Raw genomic sequence first — 24,047 nt, 5'->3', positions numbered from 1 at the left:
CCAAAATTTCAACTTATTACAGCTAATTATTTTTGAGTTATGCGAGGTTTGAAACATAACAAACTGCTTTTGAAACATACATTCACAGGTGGCTCAGGAACTGGAATAATTTCACTGTGAGGTACAGGCCTGATTGCACATTTCAATGAAGGATATTTTACAGCATGTTTAGATTTAATAAAAGCAACAATAGATTAAATGATCCTTAGGTTCACACCAAACCATAGGTATACCAAATGGCAAAGCCTTACATGTACCTTTTAGTCATCCTCTTAAATATACAGAAAAATTAGTACATACTATATATGAGGAGCTCAAGTCATATCTTTATCACCAATTTTACACTGAAAGTACAAATGATATGATTTTTTAATTAATGTTTTTTCTGTTTGATTTTACTGTAAAATCACATACATAACAAAAGGCATCCACATCATTTACACAATTTCAAGGCATTATGACACGACACTGTTAACAAACTTAAGACAGCAATAAGATTGCACAAAATTAATTCATTCCTAAATCCAGTGCTTAATACAAACAACACAGCTGTGTTTTCAGTTACATGTTTTGACCTGCATAGACATGATTAATCTTGTCTGTGAAGGCTCACTCTTCAGTATTAGAAATGATGTCATAATATGTGACTATGATATGATTTAATTCTTTGCCTAGTGTTGTTTATTTATAGCTTACAAATTATGTTATCAAAGTTAAACAATAAAAAATGAGCTAACAAAATACAATATAGGAGCTTAAAGCTAACTACATGTTGACAAATGAAGAAAATCCTTTAATGAAAATCCTTTAATTAAAATGTAAAAAATTTTCCAAAATTGTGGGCGATAGAACATTCTGAGTTCATATTCGTTTTCAGCATCAAAAAACAGATTAAAATCACATATCATATGTTAGGAAACAAAAATTATGTTTATGAGTGTTATATATGTGTAAGAATGGTCTTGCAGTCTGCCACCAGAGTACATGCACAAAATATAAATATGAATAATAAAATAAAAATGATAAATTGTTCACTAGAGTAATAAACTTATGATAATGAATTTTATATAACTTACATTTAAACATTTATTGTTTGGATGTCCCATACTGTCATAATACTCAACCACCTTGTTTCTAAAATCAATAATCGCCATACACCAATGAACACCTAAATGTACAGGAACAACTATTAAGTCATGTGCAAATACATCAACCTGAAAGAAAAATATAAAATGTCATCCTTCACTTCATTAAAGTAAATCAAAAATCTAAAAATAAATTTTAAAAAAATACTAAAATATGCTGCTGCATACTAAATAATGATGAAAATGTAATTAATAATTTAAATGTAAAGTTAGTGATAAACCAGCTAAGTTTATAAACAAGATTTTTATTAAACTGGTATAAATTAAGAAAAATGTTCAACTTTAATGTTGGCTACAATTATTTTACATTCTTCAGTCCTGATTTTTTGTTGGAGTCCAAAAATCCAGACTACTATTTTATTTAATAATCTTCAATATTTTTTAAAATAATTTTTGTATTTTTTAAAAATATTTTTAAGTGTTTTACATATTTTTAAATATTCTTTGTATTTTTTTTTACATAAAATAAATAATATTATTACTACATAATTCACAATAAATAAATTGTTACATATAATAGTGAATACAATACCTTTCTAGTCCATCTTTTCAATGAAGCATGCCCACTTTCAATTAACTTTGGGTAAAAAAATGTATTAAAGGCATATACTTTAGGCATCTTATCCTTCTTCCCTCTTTCAATCAATAAATTCATATAGAAGTTAATAACCTAAAAAAAAAAAAAATCAGTCAAGTGTATAAATGTAATTAAAAGTGAATAACATATTTAAGATAATTTCAACTACTAATTTTTAATTATCACTCAATATATTAAAATAATACCACAATGGATTCACATTACTTAAACACTACACAACCAATGAATGTATAACAAATGATTAAGTGCAGTTCAAACCACATAGTTCATCAGTAAAAATTTAGTTCCACATAGTTCAGTAAATATTTGATACATGGCCTATTTTTAAGCTTGTTTTTTTCTGAATTTATTCATGTAGAGGTTATTTAGAAACTTTACTTAATAAAACTGTTAATTAAGAAAAAAGCACTTGACATTTTTAGCATATTTTTAAATATTTTAAAAATAGGTTATCTACAACTCAATAGTCATGTAACAACTCTTCTCAGTCTAACTTAATTAAATAGTCTAATATTAATATATTAGACTAAATATTCTCAGTCTAAAACTAATTAAATATTTGTCCTTAAAGCATAAATTCCTTATGGACAATCCCCCAGCTGCCAAAAAAAAGTCAGATGAGAATGTATGTAATCTTTGATTTGCTAGTTCTCACTTTTTCTGACACAGTAGACTTTCGATTCTGAACATGTACACAAAGTGTCATGAATTTCTTCAACAGCATCATTATTGGTAAAAATTATGGATCTTTTATCGCAAGTTTTAAAGATGCACCTAGTTTCTTAACGAAACAAGAGCACACCTTTCAGCAGTTCATTTTTTCTATTGGAATTATACGTATCACGTCTTTACCAATTTTTAGCTCTTCCTGCTATGGCCCGAAGAGTAAGATGAGGTTTTTCAAGCAGGAGCATGTGCACTTTCACAATGTTTTCACCCTGAGCAGCTGTTGATCCTGTCTCCCGCCTTGTTCGTCATCATCCAATGACTTTCTAGTCTTTTAACTGCTTCCCAACATGTGTATGTTGTAGTACGAGATGTGGCTTCATTACCGAATGCTTGCTGTATCATAGAATAAGTTTCAACAACAGATTTTTGATGCAGAACACAAATTTTTATCGCACTTCTCTGTTCCATATCACAAGCTCGCACAAGGTCACGTGAACACAACATATGTGACCAAATATAACCTGAGACTGGAGTGACAAAATGTGATGAAATTTTTTTACATACGCTCATCAGACATTGTACTACATAGTTCCTTGATTGTCCAAGAGATTGTGCTACTTTTATCAACTACAAAAATTTAGTTTGGGGAATTTTCAGACCTACTGTGTATATGTGGTTTTTAATTTTATTTTTGTTTCTTTTGTAATTCACTTTCTTTTTTTTTTTAAATATCTGGATGTACGTACAGATCTTTTTTTACAACTCTCAAGTTGCAAGTATGCACATGCATGCATGCACTTGGAAACATAGTTAAATGACATTAATGTAGTATAAGTGACAAATACAAAAAACTTGCATAAAGATTCAATGTAGCTTCACTTTTGATTAATAATTTTGGAGATTTGCTCATAACAAGAGTAAATAGAAGAAATATTGGTGTACTTAAACTATCTTCATTATACTAACATATCTCATTCTTAAATAAGATACTAATGCAAATTACTAACAACAGTCAAAAGCAGACAATACGGTTCTGAAAAGAAGCTAGTGCAAGATTTTAGACAATAACAAGAATGTTTAAAAATTGCAATTGGATAAAACCATCCTCTTCATCCTAGTAGACAAGTCTGCCTGACCAGATTATATCTTGTTTGATACTACACTTCATCACCTTAGACATATAGTAGAACAGGATGGCACTAATCAATCAATCTACACAGTACTATTCTGAAAAAAAAGTTCCTATGATGGAAAGAGTTCACCATAAATAGAAAGTAGTTTCATTTAAAACAAATCCAAACAATACACTTTGATTAAATACAATATATATTCTGTGCAACTTTCTTGGTTAATTTCACAAAAATGAGAGAGATGCTTACTAAAATTAACAAAAAAATAAATACTAATCTTAATTTAAAATTTTAACTCACCTCATCATTCAACCAATTAAGCTTGGCAAGTGTATGCATATCTTTTCTTGTTATACGAAGACTGAAACCTTCAGCAACAACCTCATTTGATGGTTTAGGATATAATGCATTGGTGATTCTATTCTAAACAAAAAGAAAAACAACCATAAAAATGTAATAAGTATTACATTTAATAACTTAATCTAAATCAGATCAGCATTTCATTTTAATTATAAGACATTTGCATTCAATTGAAAGTGAAGTTAATGAAGGAATAATAATTATATAACATTATAACTGAAAAAAATTACCTCATTTATTATTTAACCAATTATTAAATAAAAAATAAGTTTAAGTTGATGTTTTATTAAAACAACAAAGAAAATCAATCTTTAAGCTTTGTTAAAAAACAAAAACAAGGCATACAAAACATAAAAAAAGTACACTAGACTAAGATATTAAACAGTCATCAGTAGTTACAAAATAGTAAAAATAAATAAATAGACAAAAAAAAAATTAATTTAAAAAACTATTCTTCACTTTTCAGTTGCACCATTTTTTGATCTTTAATAATTCTTTTATAACTATTGGTAATATCTATACAAATGTCAAAATGTATGTACAGTTCTAGATATTTACTTTTTATAAATTAGTTATTGAGCATTCATTTTGTTATGTTATTGCAATAACTGTTTAGCATAAACACTCTGTTTTTAGATATTATTAGTTATGATTTCCTGTCTATAAACAAATTTTACAGGTAAGAAAAAAATCCTTGATCTCAAGATGTAAATTTAAAATGTAGTCAGAACATCACAAAGTGCAAAACTGTGAATGACAAATCACTAATTACATCCAAATAGTAGAATACAAATCAACAATGGACAAAAAATAAGTCAAAGAAAAAAAAAGAGTTTAAATGTAACCATTATATTAACCAGTCATTAAGCTATTAAGCTATAGGTCTCTCACAAAGAAACAAAGAATTTCATAATATGCTCTACCAGCAAAATTAAAGAAAAAAGTTCATTTAAATGTTGGACTGATAAAATTTTGTTTTTCCAGTAAAAGCTGGAAATGTGAAATTTAGTCATATTAAAATTCTTTAAATTTGATGTTTTTGTCCTAAAAAATTGAATAAATCAAGTCTTACAACATATCTCCAATAATTTTTTTTGGAAAATTACTAAAAGTTGGTGTCATAAAATAAAATTTCTTAAGTTTGACAGTTAATAACTTTGTTAAATTATTAGTAAAAAAAAAAATTTATAAAGAATTTGATTCTGACCAAATTTATGTTAGGAACAACTGAACTTGAAAAAGTTGAGAAATTTAAAAAAACAAACCAAAAACATGGCAAAAAAATACTGTATCACAGTTTTAAATCTTCTCAATTTTAGTATCTTCTCAACTATACATTAATTTTTTTAATACAAAGAACAGCAGCTAACATCAATGTAATAATATCTCTGAAATTATAAATACAAAAAAATTGGCAACCTCTGCAATCTTTTTTAATTACAAGAAATACATAACTAACACTTCCAATTTTTAAATAGAGCAAAAACTACTTTTCTAAATAATAACTCCTCAAATGTTATGTATATGTTTGTATTTTTTTCAAGCATCATAAATATACTAGTAGCAAGGGCTAGACAAAGAGTCACAAGTTACTTCCCAAAAAGGCTTATTTTTTAAAGATAATAATCAACCCAAGTCAGGTTTATAAGGTAAAGTGAGGAGTGAAATAAAGTTTATATGCCAAAAACCATAAAATGCAGATGACACCCTACTCTACAGGAAATTAGTAAGCATTATTTTTAAAAGAAAGTAACTGCAACTGGTGTTTTAAATGTATTACAGTCTTAAAAAAAGCTGTAATGAAAAAGTGTAATACAAACTGTCTACAAATCTTTCCTCAATCTTTTCTTTATGCTATTTACAATACGTATTCCTAACATCATAGTTCCACATCTTATCTCTTGTTATTTTCCCCAGTATTGATATAAAAATTTATATCTCAGCTGATTGAACTCTATTCCACTTCCTTTCAGACAGCATCATACCCTCTGGACATAAGTAGTACACAGAGATTAACATGTATTTTTAAACATATTTATTTCATAAAAAAATTTATTTGAAAAATTTATTCCCTTTAGCCAAATTATTACAGAGGTCAAGTCTCATTCTTCTACCAATTCAAATGCGTTCATTTGAAAATTCATTAATGAATTTTCCACTTTCTTCAAAGCCTTATCTTCTGAAGTTACATCATTTAATAAAATTTTATTTACCAATCACCATCATTCCTCTTTTCTGCTTACTTTTTCATTTGCGCATTCTATGTATCCAAATCTTTTTGCAAACTTCAATCATTTTCACCCCAGATCATCAAATTATCAAGAAAAATAATTAATAAACTCTCTTCTAAATATCTGTTTTAACATATTAACTTAGATTTTAGGAAGATAAGCACAAAAGTTCAAGACATAAATTTGCAGAATATACTTGCTTATTAAACAAAAGTAGGTTTAGTAATTGTAATTATCACATTATTTTTTCTTTCTGTTAGGCGTTATAACCTAATAAGTTGATTGATGGAATTAATTTTTTTAAAATTTAACTCCATTAATCAGTTTATTTACTTATTAGGTTATAACACCTAACATACGGAGAAAATACTAATCTGATAATTACAGTTGCTAAACCTACTTTTGTTTAATAACGCAAGTATATTATGGAACTCAATAGTCATTTAACACCATGTCGAGTAAGTTTATTAAAGAAATCTGCATTGTAATGATCTTTCCAGATCATCTTTATCTTAAATATAATATACTACTGATGTAATTTAGGGCAAAAGCAAAAGTTCTATTCCAAAATCTATTAAATAATTAATGTTTTTGACTTTTGATTGGCCACATATTCTGGGTTTAGTACTTTAACTTTAGTAAGAACTTACTTTGGTTTTAGTAAGAAATTTTTAAAATAATAAGTCTGAAAGACATGTGGTCTGAGAATGCCATAAAAACAGAACTATTTTAAAAAATAATACTGTCCACTATATTGCAGAATTTCAAAGTATTTCACACATGTCATACTATATTTTTATAACCTCAAAAAAGGAAGAAAAGTTTGTTATACGTTTATTTATTTCTGACTTCTACAATCTCAGGGATATAAAAATGGTGGCTGAAGTTAAAATAACTACTACTATATTTGACTCTTTTCCAGTCAAATAAGGATAATAAAAATACTGTACATAACTGATTATCAAGACAATTAATTTTAAGTTTAGTAATACATACTTCCATTTCTGTTGTTAATTCAGGTATTTCCTCTTCAGCTTCAACCGGTTCATCTAATATAACACTATCAGTGATAGTCATGTGGCGGCGAATCTTTTCTTCAACTGCATCTAAACGTTCTCGATTACTTTTAGCAAAAAAAAGTTTCTTTATTGTCTCTTCTTTAACTTGACGTGCTTTTTCTTCAGTAATTGTATTCCACCTTTCTTTCCTAAAAAAAAAGAAAAGAAAACTATTAGAATATCAAAAAATTTAGAAAAATTTTTTTGGGATTCAATTATGGAATTATGTCATTCCATAATATGATGGAATGACATCTTGCTCAGAAAAAGATAATCTATTTCTGAGGTCACAAACAAAAATGGTAATATGTTTTTGGGTTCTTGGCCCACAGTACAGGAAGCTTTGATTCTTTCCTGAAACCAGAATTCACGAAAAAGTTTCCATTGAATACTAACAATTAATTTAGTTACAATGAATCTGAATCTCATTATGTACTTTGCTTTTAAACAACTCCATGATGACACTGCTGGCTTCAAGTCCATTTATAACTTTCAAAGAAGACATGTGGCAGTCCCAGATATTGATGGATAATATCTTTATAAGATGAAGGCTTTTGAATTTACTGAATAAGCTCAAGCAAACAGAATCTCATTTAATAAATTTAATATGCATTTTTATTACCCAGCATTTCAAATTTCTTTAATAAAACTTAATTATCTCCTTTGGTAGCTCCTGGTTAAGTGTTTATTGATTTCTCCCTCTTAAAAAGGACTATAATAATCCTTCATTCTAAACCTGATAAAGTTTTCTTTTATTCTTTTACCAACCCATCTTTCATTAATGTTTTTTTCTTCAACCCTACAAGTGATAATCATTGATAACACAGATCACAGTTTTTTTTTTTATACATTTTGGCAACTGCTTTCTAGTATATGAGAAAGCATATGTTTCTGTGAATCCTTGAGTATACACCCTTAAGATACACCAGTACATCAGATTAAGAATAGTTTTTTTCAACCACATACTACATAACAGAGTATTAGAAGAGAACAATCCCACAAGGCCAAACACGTGCATACAGCTACCCAAAGTAATAACTTTAAAGAAAATCTGATTTATATTTTTATTTCCTTACATAAGAATATTAAACTTTTTTCATATAAAAATTTTTTAAGAATAAAAAATTATTCTCTAAAGAGAAAGGAATGAATGAATGATTTTCTGACAAAACAAAAATTATATGTTTTTCTTGGATTTATTTTTATCAACTTAGAAATATAAAACCACGATATTGTGCACTATACCTATTTAAAATCGAATTAAAATATTTCTATCTAAAATTACTTTGCAAGAAAAGATCATTTTAAAAACAACTTCTCTTTCAAATTTTAAAAACTTTTTTGTGTACTAAAGTGAATTAATCATTCCAGAAATTATCTGTATTACAAAATGTTTTTAAAAATAATATTTTTTTTAAATATTGGATGCAAACTGGATGAGAGGCATGTATCATGTTAACAAGCTGATCTAATCAAATTTTTTAACTTTATCTAATACGGAGTGTACTACAAATAAGATGTTAAATAAATGGTCCATGGAATTCTGGAATGCTTTAGGTAAATATGAAACAGACTTATTCATAATTTTAGTTATAAAATTATGTTTCAAAAATACAATATACTTATGAACACAAGTATGAATTTAGGAAATTTTTATATAATCAACATCGCAGAATGGAACAATTCATAAATGCCTTTAAATAATTTTTGTATATTTTGAATTCAAAATATTTTTTACAAAATATCTTCTGTATAGGTATAAAAACTTGCTTTTCTGTAAAATTCTCATTTTTATCAGATGAATTGTTGGTAAGAACATACTAAAATAACACCATAACTGTTTTTACAATTAGATCAACATATAAACTCAAAATAAAATTGTTACTAAATACAAATTTAAAAAATCAAACTTACATATCTTGTAGCCAATCTGGATAATAATATGGACACCTTTTTAATTGCTGATCAAATGAATTAACACGAGCCACTGGTTTAATTGACAATATTTCAATATCCGAATCATCACCTGAGATAAAACAATTTTAAAAATAAATCAGAAATATTTATATCTTAAAAATCAATAGAATTTTAATATTAGAAGAAAAAATTATAATAGAAAAATTAAAATAATCCCTTTAAAATTATGACATTTGCAGTTCATAAATCTGTTTAAAAAATCTCAGCCAAATACGCCGCCCAGCTTAAACTGTATGAATAATTATTTTTTAGGGTATATTATTAAGCTACTAAAAATAAGTCACATATTGAATATGCTAATTTAGTCACATATTTCAAATGCTAAGTCAGACAAAATTAATGAAATTTTATTGGAGAAATCTCCCACAGGCCATCAAATTGAATACTACTGTAAAAAGCTTCATTCTGATTCTTTTATCATCTGTTACACCACCTAACTATCCCCTATCAAAATCTATTATATAATCCTGTTTGTCTTTGTTACCTTAGGATATTATCTTAGCTATTTTTTGTACATTTTGAAAACACCAACAGAATATTATCCTTAAAAAAAGAGATTGTCAAACGTCTAATGAAACTTGACACCACACTTTGTTATCAGACTCTGCTAATTCCAAACTTATACACTTTATAAAGTATACCATATTTCTTAATCTAAGTATAAAAGTAAAGATATTTCACAAAAAACAAAATAGAGAAAAATACAGAAAAAAGATAGATATCCACTCAATGATAATACATTATATTTTGATAAACAGTTTGGAGAATCTATTACAGCAAACCTTTTGCTCCAAAATCAAATCCCACTTACCAAATTTATTTAAGGTTTAACATTTTAAACCTTCAGAGGCATTCCTTTGACTATGGCGATACAGTATAAAATGGAGGTAAAATAAAGAAAAGGCTAGGGAGTTACAGGTGATGCTCGATCTTGGATGTACCAGCAAGTGCATGAAAAGTGAGCTTCTGAGTAAAAAGAAAAAAGGGAAAAATTATCAATGAATAAGGACAGCAAATATTGTGTCTCTTACTGGGATGACAGAGGAACTGATAGATTGTATGAAAAAAAAAGATGAGTATTTTGGATTTGAGTGAAACTAAAAGAAAGGGAAAAGGTAGAAAGGATCTTAGGGAAGGATATGCTCTACATTGGAGTGGTGTCAAAAGGCAAAAAATGGAGTTGGCTTTATTGTGGGTATAGAGATAAAGGAGTGCACAGAGAGGGTGGAGACAATAGATGAGTTGAAGAAAATATAGGATAATTCTTAGAGAACTGCTCCATAGAGGATAAGGAGATGGTAATAATAGATAGAGACATGAATGTGTAGATGGGAAAAGAAAAAATATTGGGAGACCACATGAGGATGTGGAGGAAGAAATGCGGAAGGTGAAATAACTTCATAATAGGTAACTTGAAGTTTGATAAGTATAGAAAGAAGGTTACAAGGAATGGATAGTCAATTATAGTTTTTGTTCTCTCTCCCCAAGTGTTAGTGGAGAAAGAGATAAGGAGGAAACTGATGGATGTGAGGGTGGAGAGTGAGTAAGTAGTTGGAGGAGACTATAGGTTAATAATGGCTAAGCTCAGATTTTCGAAAATTCCTAGTGTGAAGAAAAATTCAAGTTGAAAGAAATGAAGATAAGGGAAGACTCTGAAGGAGGGATTAAGAAATACTTTTTAGAGGAGAAATAAAAGAGGTAGAAGAAGAGTGAGGATACTTCGAGAAGGCCTCAAGAAGTGGGTATGTGGAAGAATCAGTGGCAAAAGAAAAAGAAAGGAAACAGTGGTGGAATGACAATGTAAAGATAGCATGAGAGAGCAAATGTTGGAAAGAGTTCATAAAATAGCTGAAATGGGACTTGCAAGGGAATAAGAAAATGCTTTTTGGTGTTATTAAAAGAAAGGTAAAACAATCTAAGATACGAGATAGTAAAGGAGGAAATAAATACTTTGTACATAGAAAGAATACTTTTAATGAACTCCTTAACCCAAATCAATTGGGAGAAAGAAGGGAGTAGAAGGACAGGGCAAGGGTGAGGGAAGTGGGGACAGAAGAGGAATGTTACATAACGATGAAGAAGCTACAGAGGATGCTTTAAGAAAAATGAAAGGAGGCAAAGTACCAGGAATTGATGAGGTAAGCACAGAGGTAGTGAGGGCTGCAGGAGTTGTTTACAGTGGCTGTACAGACTGTAAATAGAAAATGAAGATTCCAAAATAATGGAGAAAGGGAATATTCCGCACAAATAAAAAAAGGGGAAAAATGCTATGTAGTAATTACAAAGGTATTACACATGGCAAAGCTGTTTGAAAGGGTATAGGAAAACCACATCAGATGAAAACTGAGGGGTGGGGTTGGAAAAGGAACATATTTCACTCGCATAATGTTTCTGGACATAGTAAAAGCATATTATTTAGTGTGAATAGAGAAGTTGTGTGGCAGGTGCTAGAAGAAAGAAACGTGTGAGGAGAGCTAGAATTGTGACAGGACAAGGCCGGGGAGGTTACAAGGCTGGTTTGAGGTGGAGAATGGGTTAAGACAAGGAAATGTGATAACTCCACTTTTGTTTATAATAACTATGGAATCTTCAAGAAAGTTAAAAAGGAAATAGGAGAAGAAACAAGCAACTTGCTATTTGCAGATGACTTGGTTACATGGAGGGGGGGGGGGAGTGTCTGAAATGGATATAGTGCGCAATAAATGTGTAGAGTTAACAAGTGTAGAATGCAGTTTAGTGTTGAGAAGAGAAAGTGACTGTAAAAGAAAGAAAAAAGGGAAATTCAATGGACACAGCTATGAGTGGTAGAAAAATAGGAAGGGTAAAAGATTACTTATCTGGGAACAGTTTTTTCTGAGGATGGGAAAATGGTTAAAGAAATAGATACAAGAGTACAGAAGGCAAGTGGATTTTATCAGAGAGTAAGAAGTTTGGTCTGGAACAAGGAGGTACCTTTCAACGCAAGAGTTATATTATAAAGCCTACTTTGTGCCAATTCTTACCTATGCGGCAGAAATCTGGACAGGTAGCAAAAAGATGAAGGATTAATACAAGTAGCACAAATGAAATTCAGAAGAGTATGCTAAGGAAAACAAGAAGGGAAAGAGTGTACAAGGCGCTAAGGAGTATACAATTAGAGAAGAACTGAAATTGGGAAACTTTGTTGAGTCAACTGGAAGATCCAAACTTAGCTGGTTTGGGCATATTGAAAGGACAAAAGGGGAAAGATTACCAAACAAGATGCTGCATGCAGAGGAAAGAGGTAGAAGACCTAGGGTTACACCAAAAATAAAATGGTTAAATACAGTGATGAAGTCTGCAAGGAAGGGGATGTGGTGTGAGTAATAGAAGGGGGATGGTTTATGGATAGAGACAAGTGGAGAAATTTTGTAGAGGCCCAACTCAAGGAAACTTAGATTAAAGGGAACTGAAAATAATAATGATGAAAATTGACTTTTCAGCAATTCACAGAGCACAAAACATACATACATAAATTTAGGCTTATGTTAAACTAAATATAAAATTAACTTCTAAAAAGATTGTTGAAAACACAATCGGTCAACCATGTTTGTTTTCATCAACTAATTTGTTTTTATCTGCTGTGCAAATACAATATGTCAAAACAAATATCATTACTCTATTCTTTGTCTTATCTAAGTTCATAACTTTATGGCAGGGTAGGCGGCATAATTCTCATAACGCCATGATGAAATCACAGTTTTACTCATTGGGATATATGATATCTTTAATGAGAAACTAAATTTTTTTAACAAAGTACAAGGTGGCTTCAAAACTTTTCAAAACAGAGTCAGTGTCGTAGAATTCAGTAACTTGAAATTTAAGTTCAAAATATCAACAAATGAATCTAAAACAATTTGATAATTTTTTAAAAATATTATAATGAATACTTCATTATAATTCAAGTACAGTAATCCCTTGGTTTAATGCGATTTTGATTTTACACGTCTGATTTTATAACAAGTACCTTAACTTAACAGTTAGAATTACTATATATAAGGTAAAAAATAATATTCGGGAAAGAATTCTTAAAAAGGTTTTTCAAACAATACACATGGACTTAAATACACATGTAATGCAATAAACAATGAAACAGTTTTTCCCTTTCAATAATAGCATACTGAAGTATGTTAGGTTGGTAATACAGAAGAAGTGTCATTTTATAAAATTTTAAAAATTACAATCAATCAGACATCAGCTGTTCAGAGAATACGTCGTGTTGAGTTATTTTGTCTTACTTTATATTACTGTGCAGTATGTAATTCTGATCGGTTTCTGTTCAACACATGATACAAAGGCTACAGTACGTACAATATTTATAATTTACTGTGCGAGATATTTTAGGATTTTATTGTGAATTATTTACATATTACCTTTTTATTGTATAATTTTCGGATGGTTTACGTTAACAATATCACAAATTATCTAGTCTTTGTCAAATCAACAATTCATTCAATAATTAAAATAAGGATACAATTATGATTGCTGGAAAAAAACCCTATTCCTCTTCAGGCTTAATAAATCTCTTATTTACTATCTCCTTTAACGGTTGAACTTGAAAGACTGTTGAACATTTTCATAGAAGATTACATTCAATGTCATATTCCTGTGACAGCTATTATTATTATTCGTGAAAGAGCATTAAATTTGACCTAATACTATGCTGAAGATATCAACCTGTTCAATGCGAACAAAGGACGATTCAAAAATTTTAAAAAATGTTCAAACCTGTGTAACATTTTGATGCAAGGTGAAGCAGCCAGTGTAAATGAAGAAGCCGAAAAATTCAAAAAAGATCTACAAATTATCTTGAAAGGAGGATACACATCACAGCAACTATTTAATGTTGATGAAACAGAGATTTTTTGGAAAAATATGCTTAAACGTACTTTTATGACAAAAGAAGAACACCATATGCCTGGTTTTAAGTATCTAAAGATCAGTTCACACTTTTACTTAACGAGGTGCATTTTTTTTACCGGTTTAAGAATTGTTTTAGCCTGCAACTCAAAGATTCCACAAGAAACAATGTCACACACAAAACCATTCTACTACTCGATAACACTCCTGTACATCCAAGCTCCGAGGAATTGGAAGCAATTAATTCACATGTAAAAGTCATTCATATGCCTGCAAATATGACATCACTGATATAGTCATGCAATCAAGGATTCATAGCCGCATTCATTCAATACTTATCATCTTAAAAAAAAAACATTTTCTCAAGTGGTTTATGCGACTAACAATTCAAGCAATGTGATCTGTGACTTGCGAACGTTCTGGAAAAAATATAACATCCTTCATGCTACACGCAATGTCAGCAGAGCTTGAAAAGAAATTAAAGAGAGTACACTTTGTAGAGTATGGCATAAAATGAGTATGGCAAGTTATGGAACTTGCCAGCAGTGTAGAGCTCGAAGTTGATGCTGAAGATATAAATGAACTTTTGGAAGGAGATAAACAACTTTTAGAAAATTAAGACATGTTAGCACTATCCGAGTCGCCAAACGAGCAGTTAGATGACAATTCAAATAGCAGTGACACATTTATGAGTACATCATGATCATCAAAAATCGACAGCGGTGAACCTTCAACCTTAAACCCTGTTCCTCAGCCACAATTAACAGTAAAAGGATGGAAAGAGACATTAGAATACATCGAAAAATATTGTGATGCAACTCAAAATGAGTCTGATCGAGAAAGAAGTACAAAAGTTGTAAATGGACTGTTAGGTGATACGAAATGCTAAAAAATGGTGCTAGATTTTTTTTTTTTTTTGGTGCTTTAATGGCAACTATCATTAAAGCACCATAAACTGGACAGTTATTTTAAAAAATCAAAGCTGAACAAAATCGCAAGTTTTTTTTTAATAATACTTATTGTATTTATTAGGCCTATATATGTTTATTTTTTTTACAATACTGAACTGTATTACGATTTTTCTTCTGTACTTTATTATTCTTATGTTTCTTCAATACTGTACTGTATATAAGCATATTTACTGAACTGGATTCGATTTATATTCCATTAATTAAAGCACGTTTAACAAATTTATCTAAAACTTCTATGTAGGTTAAATTATGAATTTAGCCACTAAATACGTAGAGAATGGGGTTTTAATTTACGCGACAATTTTCAGGGATGAATTAACTGCATAAATCAAGGGATCTCTGTATAATTATAATTCAATATCCATTTAAGTCAACAAAACAGGCCTTGAATGGAAAAAACAACTCCAGGCTAGTAAATGTGTGACGTTATTTGTTAGTGGCTATGCAAGTGGAGACACAGATTATATTTGATGCTGATTGGCAAATCAAAAAGACCACATACTTTAAGGGTGTTCAAAATCTTCAAATTATTAATAAAAACCAGCAAATTATTTCACACCAGAGGTTAAAAATACCAGCAGATTATGGGTAGAGATATGAGACATTCTTTTGATATTAAATAAAGCACTTACCAGCACCTGGTACGAAAAGAGAGAAGAGAAAATTGTTTCTACCTCAACTCTAAATGTTATATTTACATTGCAAATAATGAATCAAGGATAATGCATCTATCAGCATCTAGGCAGCAGCAGCTGCTTAGGAAGAGGACAGGAAATTAAAAATTTTGTTACTATCTGAACTCCAAATGTTATAGTCACTTTACAAATAATGAATCAATGCTATAACATTTCCGTAAACACCTTTACAACAAAGAATTAATGAAAAAAATTCTTCTGGCTGATAATGAAGATATAAGCAGAACAATTACGACAATAAGACATTAATTTGAATGATTCCTGTTATATCGTGGCTGATGAAAGGAATTCTGTCAAAAACATGACATTGATAAAAACTTAGAATAAAATTTTAAATAAAACAATACCCAGCAAGACTGATGAATGCATCATAAAGATGTTGAAAATATAAAGAAATCTGAAGAAGAGATACCAGGCAGTACCGATTTTAAAGACTGAGTTGATGAATTGTCAGTTATGACAACAATCCAGGTTAACACACTAAATGATGATGAGATCATACAAGCTGTATAAGAAAGTGATTAGCTAACAGCTGAAGACAATGAATTTCATCCAGTCATCACATGAAAAATCTCATGAATATTTGTCTATTGCTATAGAGTGCAGCGACAAAAAGAATACAGTACTATATAGATTTCTTCATATAAAACGATTATGTGATGTTTTATCTTGGATTTTTCAGAACACAATTTTGAAAAAACGTTTTTGAAGATTTTCAATTGACATTTTTTATTAAACAATAATAAATTTTTATTCTTTTATTAACAAATTTCTATACTTAGTGGAATTTTTTTATAACATATTGTATTGTTTTTTATTTCACTGTACATATGTTCTAATCTTTTTAATTTAACTGAAATGCTCATATATTGCTTTTTTATTAAATGCGATAGCCATTTAACAGTAGAATGGTATGTACAGTATATAGGATGAACCTTTTTTAATTTCCAACTATCCAGATTTGGCCTTGCATAGGTCAATCAGGATAATGACACTCTATTGTATAATGGTTTTTATTTTATTTTAAACAAGAAGGTACCTGGTCTTTGTACGCAACTATGATTATAGAAACTTTTTCGCTAATAGAATATGTAAACTATTTTTTATTGTGATTTATGAATATCTAAAGTATGAAGTATTAAGATTCATCATTCATGTGTCCTCAATATACAATATCAATATTTGATTATTTTGATATATTTATAAACATACAGTAACATGATTTTATAAATAGAGATAGATGAAATCTTTATTTCTGCAGAATGCAAATAATGTTTGTATAAATACTTTTATACACCAGTTTTACACCAGCATGTTATAAACTACATTTCTGGTTCTTCCGTTATCATAAATATAGCTTGCTGCGCTTGCTTACTCAAGAACGTGCCATATACAGTTGTCCATGAGAAGTAAGCAGCTAGTAAATCTACACCAGCTGTGAGTAAAAGGTATGACATTGTGACTTATCGATAGTCATTGCAAAACAAATAACTGAAAAATCTTTTAAATTGAAATGGAAAGTTATAGACTCAAAGAATCCATAAACCTATTCAATCAAGTCTGCCATTGAAGAAACTGTGTGACATAATGATGGTGACAGAGTGAGTAATGTGGTGCACTGTCACACTAACTTATGGGCATGTCAAGAAGGTTAGTAAATAAGATTTGTAATAACTCCAGTTCTTTTTAACATATCGATATGAATATGTTATATATATATAATAATATAGAAAAAATATTTATTTTTATATATAACGTAGAAAATAGGTATACATATAAATCCCATTTAGCCACTGTATATATTTTGATTTTTGTTAAATATAACAATAATATATACACGATAATATATAAACAATAAATTCTAGTTTATATTATTTATTATTCACTGAATTGTTTTTAATAGCTACAAAATTTAATCATTTCATAAATTACATATAAGTTAACTAGAGAATAAATTACCATCAAATTATAAATTTAACTGAATGAAAATATTTAAAACAAGAAATGTATACACATCTATTGAACTGGTATCTTGGATACAGGTCCAAGGTTACAACCTTTGATATAACAAGTATCTTCCTAAATAAAAAGGTTCAATTATTCAACAAATATGAAAAATACATTTTATTTCATCGGATGATAAGCAGGATGAAGTAATTGATAAAATTAAGCCTAATCTAATACAGAAAATAAAATTACTTAAATCAGACCAACAATTTTAAAAATAATGAAAGAAGATAATCTTGGCAGAAACAACAATGGTATTTAACTCATTCAAACTGCAGGTTACAATGGTAGGTAATTTAGATTACCTACCATTTAACTGTTAATAATGGCACTTTAAAAGATTTAATTTAAAAATAAACACTAAGGTATCTTTTTGTACAACTTCAATTACCTTCAGTTTTAGTATTTACAGCCTTAACAGTTAAATGAGCAGTTCTTCGTTTCTCTTTTGGTTTGGTAAGATCAATAACCTGAACCTCAGGTAATACTTTCTTTGGTTTTAAATTAATACTGCTGGAATTTGCTTGCATATTTCTTTCTACATCTTGCCTACAGAAAAAGAAAAAGAAAATTATTATTTTTTAAATTTAGTATAATAAACATTTCATTAAATTAAAATCTCCTGTTTGAAATACTGAATAGAAATGCCCTACACATCATATCACTAACAGTGCAGTAAATATAGATATGAATTCAGCATATATGAGTTACATGTAAGTAGTTTAAGCTGAATCATTCAGCCTAATCACTCCTATGTGCAAGTACAATTATTGTTTTTGTACGTAATAATAAACTCTAAGCCATCACTTATCTGGCATCATTGCATGCTGATGATAAGCAATTAAAAATTTTGTTAAATCTTTATTACTGAAGTTTAATAATATCATTTGTAATGCCACACCGTAATTAAATTCAATGAAAGAAAGTAATTTCAATCAGTGTTATCGTGTTACTCCATATGGTATAATACATACATTTTTATTCAGTGTTTTATTCATTTTAATTTACCCTATGTTTGTGAGCGATTCTGTTATGAAATAAACTGGGAAAAACCCTTAACTAGCTCTGAAATAATCAGCAACATATATATAACTTTAAAATAACTCAGGCAAAAACATTGCTCAAAAAGCAAGTAATGCAACAGACATTATATTTCAATAACAAGCTTCTTAACTTGAACAAAACATTAAATGCCATGAGATTCTGAACTGCCAAATTTTTCTACAGGTTCTTCTTTCAAATTCTTCTGGACTCATATGTCCAGAAAAGATAACTCTTTTTTGATTGAACAAAAGATATTATTTCACCCGTAGGGAATATTTATGAGAAAATAAGCAATTTGTGAAGAGAATAAGATAATTTAATTTAAAAATGAAACTTGAGTTAATTGCGAGAGACAAATACGGTATGACATGTATGAGTGGATAAAGAAATAAACAGCACAAAAGACGCTTTTAAGAAAGTTTGTCAACTAAGGGATTGAAAACCCTGGCTAGAAAAAGGAAACAATAATGCACATAAGAAGTGAAAATTGGTTTTTAAAAGTGGTTTATGGGTATTTGAATCTAAGATCTTCCCAAGAGTGTCATGATGAAATGAATAACAATTTTATGCAGTGGTTTAAAAAAATTGTTGAAATTGTGGCTAAAGGATCCGTCATAGTAATTAATGCGCTGTAATATTGTCTGAAAACTGAACAAATTCCAGATACTTCGACCAAAAGTATGGAAAGCAGACAGTGTGAAAATATTGTGATAAATTTGGGAAACAACGACAACAGTTCAACAAGCACCAGTTTATTGGGTATTAAAGAAATACATGGAGATAAAAAAATATTTTTCTGGTTTACTTATTATTATTATTACAAATTATTTTTACTTCACTTTTAAGTTAAAAGTAAAAAGAACTATTTTTTTCTCGGATGGATTGCACTAAAATTAAGTTAGAATCATATTACTTTTATTTTTTGGTTTTACACACTTATGAAATAAATTATAGAACAATTTTAGCAATTTCACAAGTGATGTTTTAAAGCATCACTTATGTTTAAATAAAATTGTATTGGATTGGATTAAATAATCTCTTAAAGGATTTACATTTTAGTGTTTATTATATTAACAGTAAAATGTAAATATTTAAAAAATATTTAAACAATATTAGTACTGGTACATAGACTATAAACAGTCAGTGAGGAGGATACAATTACTTTTGAGTAAGCACTGAATGACTAATAAGCAACAATGAATAAATCAACTCAAAAACATGAATACTCTTAATTTAATCTTTTTCATAAGAAATAAAATTTCGCTTACAGATTAGCAAATGATGACGATGATGATGATGATGATATTACTGGCCCACAAATAAAGGACTTCAGCAAAGCACTATATTTTTCTTTTGAATCAATCTGCATTGTCTGTCAAATACATTTAAAAAAATAGAGTTAAAAAAGTAGGACTTCAATACATCATTTCTCTATGGTTATAATGTAATCTCTATAGTTAATATAATTTTAAAATTCTGAAAAGGCTTATAAATATAAGACATGTCAGAGATATCAGCAAGATGAAGGATAAGCAGGTTTGAATCTAGTAGGTGCTAGTAAAATACTGCACCATAGAGAAGATTAAGTTCTGTCCCCAAATTACAATATACTCTCATCCTATCATCATTAATGGGAAAGTAAGGTGATCACCTCACCATCATATGTACTGTCTTATTATGAGATGGTATAAATCATTTCTTATCTCATAATGTCTTGTGAAGACAAAGCTTTTAATTTAGGAACTAATAAAATCAATTCAACCCAAATCTCATGGGAAAAATTCACACTAGTATTCTTTTAAATACTAATTACCATTTATTCATACACAAACTACACATATTTTTTTAAAAGTCTTTACATACCTTCAATGGGACAAATAATGGTCAATCCTTAATCCTTAAGCTGTGTGCCCAGCAGTTAGTGCTGAAGACTAGAAGGTTGGTCACTGTTAATAAAACTTACACACTACTACAAAAATTAACTAAAAATTAAGCAAATTTTAAAAGTTAATTGTACAGAACACTCCTAAGTTAAAACCACCCTGCTTTAACATCCACAATTCTACAAAATTTTAATACCAAACTATCCAAAAACAATTGGCAAAATTTCATAAAATTGAATTGTTTATTTGCTGCAGAGAATAATACAATTTTTAACCATTGGGGAATTTTAACAAAACTATTTTTATTGATAATTCTCAAGCAGTAAAAATGGTCCTAGTATAACAGATAAAACTATAAAATTTCCCGAACATAAATAATTGGGATTTACCCTTCTCTTAAATTAACTTATTACAGTATCTTTTCCTGAGTAAAATTAAAATAAATTTAAATTCTTTTAAAATTAATTCTTTTTCTAAAAATAATAAATTACCAAATTTCATATGGTCACCTGAAACCCTCTCTAACCTATATTTTTGAGGGTAATTACTTTTATGCTACATTACTTTTATGGTCAAAGTAATAGGTCATTAAACTGAAAAGATCATATTACACATGAAATCAACCTTTTTTTCTTTTTAAATATTGAACAATATTGTTGATACTTGTTCTCTTGGTATGTTGTACTACAGTTTCAGCATTCTATTATAATGGGACATAGCAGAATAACTCAGCATATAGTAGGTAATAAAACCAGGAATAGCAGCCTTGTCAAGGTGGCAGCACTTCATGACTCTATTGTTGTGGTAGGGACAAACATGTCATTAAGTAAAAATGGTTCAGGGGATCAGTGAACCAGTTCATAATGCATGTTTGCTGTAAAGGTATATTACAAAATCAGTGACAGTTTGACTGCTGCTTGCAGAGAATTTCAGTATCATTACAATTTAGGATGTCATGATTGTGTTAAATTTTTCCATGCAGTCAAAACATGGGTTGAGAATTTTAAAAGACTAGTTCAGCTTTAAAGACAATACCTTCAGGATCTACATGAACTTGGTAAACCCAAAGAATAATCCAGCTGTTTGGCATCATTCACATAACTTCAGAAGAAGTATAGAAGGGTTATGTCTGGCAATCTGGGTGGCCAGGGAATTTAACCACCTCTTCCAGTCCACCTACCAGGAATCTTGACATGCTGGATGAGAAGTTTTCTGGTGGGTGGACTTCATCTTCTTCTGGGGTTATGTCAAACACAAGGTGTACACAACAAAAGTAGCAAACAAACAGGAGTTGCATGAAAGGGTTTGAAATGCCATTTCAACAAACATAGCAAGAAATCACCAATCGGCTGGAAATTCTTTATGTGACTGGTGGGGCATATGTGGAAATGATGTGATGTAATGTGGTTTTTTGTTATAATTTGATAAGACAAGCTTTAATTTATTTTTTGTTTCATGTAAGTAGTAACAGTAATACTTAAACAAAGACATACACGTAAGACAGTAATATAGCAGCCAAAGTAATGTAAGTAACCATAAAAATAATACAGTAACTAAAAAGAATTACTGTATTAGTCTAAGTCTGGCCAATAAACTGAAAAACTGAAGTTTATTTTTTAAGCTCATTTTTAAATATCCATCCATAAAAATCGCATGCTTTTTTCAGTCTTGGTTCTTCAGGAAGCTTTTATCCAGATGATTGGAACTTTTTGTTATCGTTTTATTATCATAATTGTAAAATTGATTACTATTTTCAGTTTCCAATTACAGTTGTCAGTTAAATTGATGACGAAGTATGTTCTGTGATGAACATATTTCAAAACCTGTTATGACAATTTTGAGTAATTCTGAATCATCGGTGATGTCAGCTAATAACACTGGAGAACAAAAAAGAATTTTTTTTCTTAGGAAGAAAAATGTGATTCTGATAGCGTTTTTTCTCCTGAATTGAAATAAGATTAGTTTTCCCAATCACATAAAGTTTCCAAGACAGGCATTTATAATTTCAAACATTTCATTTTAATACTTTCTGCATTCTTAACTACACAATATTCAAACATTTGACTGACCTAGAAAGTAAGAAATGACGATTTTCTGCTATATTTCACCTGTGAACCAACCCTCTTGATGTTCCAATAATAATCTGCCAGCATATTAGGATTCCATCTGCCTGGATAGCTCTTTTCCATAGCTGAAATCTCCTGATGAAAGTGTTCCAATGCTCATTGCACAAGTTCTTCCGGGAAGAAATCTAGGTGTGGGTGCAAGATTAAAGATATATTACAACCCAAATCTTTATAAGAGCGTTGACAATATCATTGTAATTTTTCGCCTTTCAATTTCCCAAAAAACTGTGAGTAACATTTTTTAATGCTTGCCAAGCTGCTTTCTCCAGTGGATTCAGTAGTTCCTCTCAAACATTTCATCATGCATTAGTGATCGTATTTGTGGATCCACAAATATCCCTTCTTTAATTTTTGCATCACTAATTTTAGGAAAATTCTGTTTTAAGTACATGAAACCAGGATTATTATCCATGACCTTGACAAAATTCTTCATTATCCTAGTTTGATATGTAACTGAGGTATTTCAATTTTTCTGCTCAGGAACGAGTGATTTGTGTTTAGGCCGTTCTTTTCTAATGAAATTGTTTTTTTTTTCCCTACTATCACATTACTCTTGGTCTGCTGCTTAATCTTGTAACTATGCTGCAGACCAAGAATAAGTGCAATTACCTTCAATTGCCACAAATATTCTATTCATACATTGCATCTTGAGGCTTTTCCAATATAAATTTAAAGTTTTCATATGTTTCTTTCATACTAGCAGAACTAGCCACAGGTACTGATGGGAATTTATTACCGTTATGCAGAAGCAAAGGTTTTAAACTAATTTCAGAGGAATCAATGAACATTCTGTTGGGTTATGTTGAACATAATTCATTTTGGGTTATGAACATTCTGTTGTCATCAGACTCTGAGCTCTCTTCATAATGTCCCATGTTCTGGAGGCTTTAGTATGGGCAATTCTTTGCAGTGTGGAACTGGTCTCCTTGCAGACTGCAAGTTAGGGTACACCACTGTATGTTTTGCTTTTGATGTAATTCCTTCCCAGTCAGAAGAGTGATCTTGGGTTCCCTCCAGATCATAGGGATAGTAAATGGCATATGGCATATGCCATTTTTCCATGCAGTGAGAAGCCTATAACACAATAAACAACATATGTGGAGCCCAGGCCTTTGTTGAGTTCCAGATTTTACACCCAAAATAAAGTTCATAACACGTTTTTACTAATGGAGCAAGGTTTCACCTTTGGGACTGACAGTCACTTCACCACGTACATAACATGATTTAAAAAAACTCTAGGCATTTTGTAACTAACAACTAATTAAAAGAAGTAAA

At 29.6% G+C, this 24,047-nt stretch overlaps 1 protein-coding gene across 3 annotated transcripts in view; it reads right to left on the bottom strand.

Annotated features, from left to right (window-relative positions):
* Positions 1-24,047, bottom strand: part of LOC142319478 (sentrin-specific protease 1-like) — a 75,854-nt gene that overhangs the window by 17,998 nt on the left and 33,809 nt on the right. For all 3 annotated transcript variants that reach the window (XM_075356802.1, XM_075356803.1, XM_075356804.1), the window contains 7 exons: positions 20,032-20,135; positions 18,111-18,268; positions 9,106-9,217; positions 7,130-7,340; positions 3,843-3,965; positions 1,678-1,815; positions 1,077-1,214 (listed from right to left, as the gene is read on the bottom strand). In XM_075356802.1, the coding sequence (XP_075212917.1) occupies positions 1,077-1,214; positions 1,678-1,815; positions 3,843-3,965; positions 7,130-7,340; positions 9,106-9,217; positions 18,111-18,268; positions 20,032-20,135 (984 nt within the window). The remainder of the gene's footprint in view (positions 1-1,076; positions 1,215-1,677; positions 1,816-3,842; positions 3,966-7,129; positions 7,341-9,105; positions 9,218-18,110; positions 18,269-20,031; positions 20,136-24,047) is intronic.

The sequence above is a fragment of the Lycorma delicatula genome, chromosome 2 (genome assembly GCF_047948215.1).
Source record: "Lycorma delicatula isolate Av1 chromosome 2, ASM4794821v1, whole genome shotgun sequence".
Lineage (NCBI taxonomy): Eukaryota > Metazoa > Arthropoda > Insecta > Hemiptera > Fulgoridae > Lycorma > Lycorma delicatula.
Note: the sequence above shows the minus strand (reverse complement) of the source record. Positions and strands in the feature narration are given on the sequence as shown.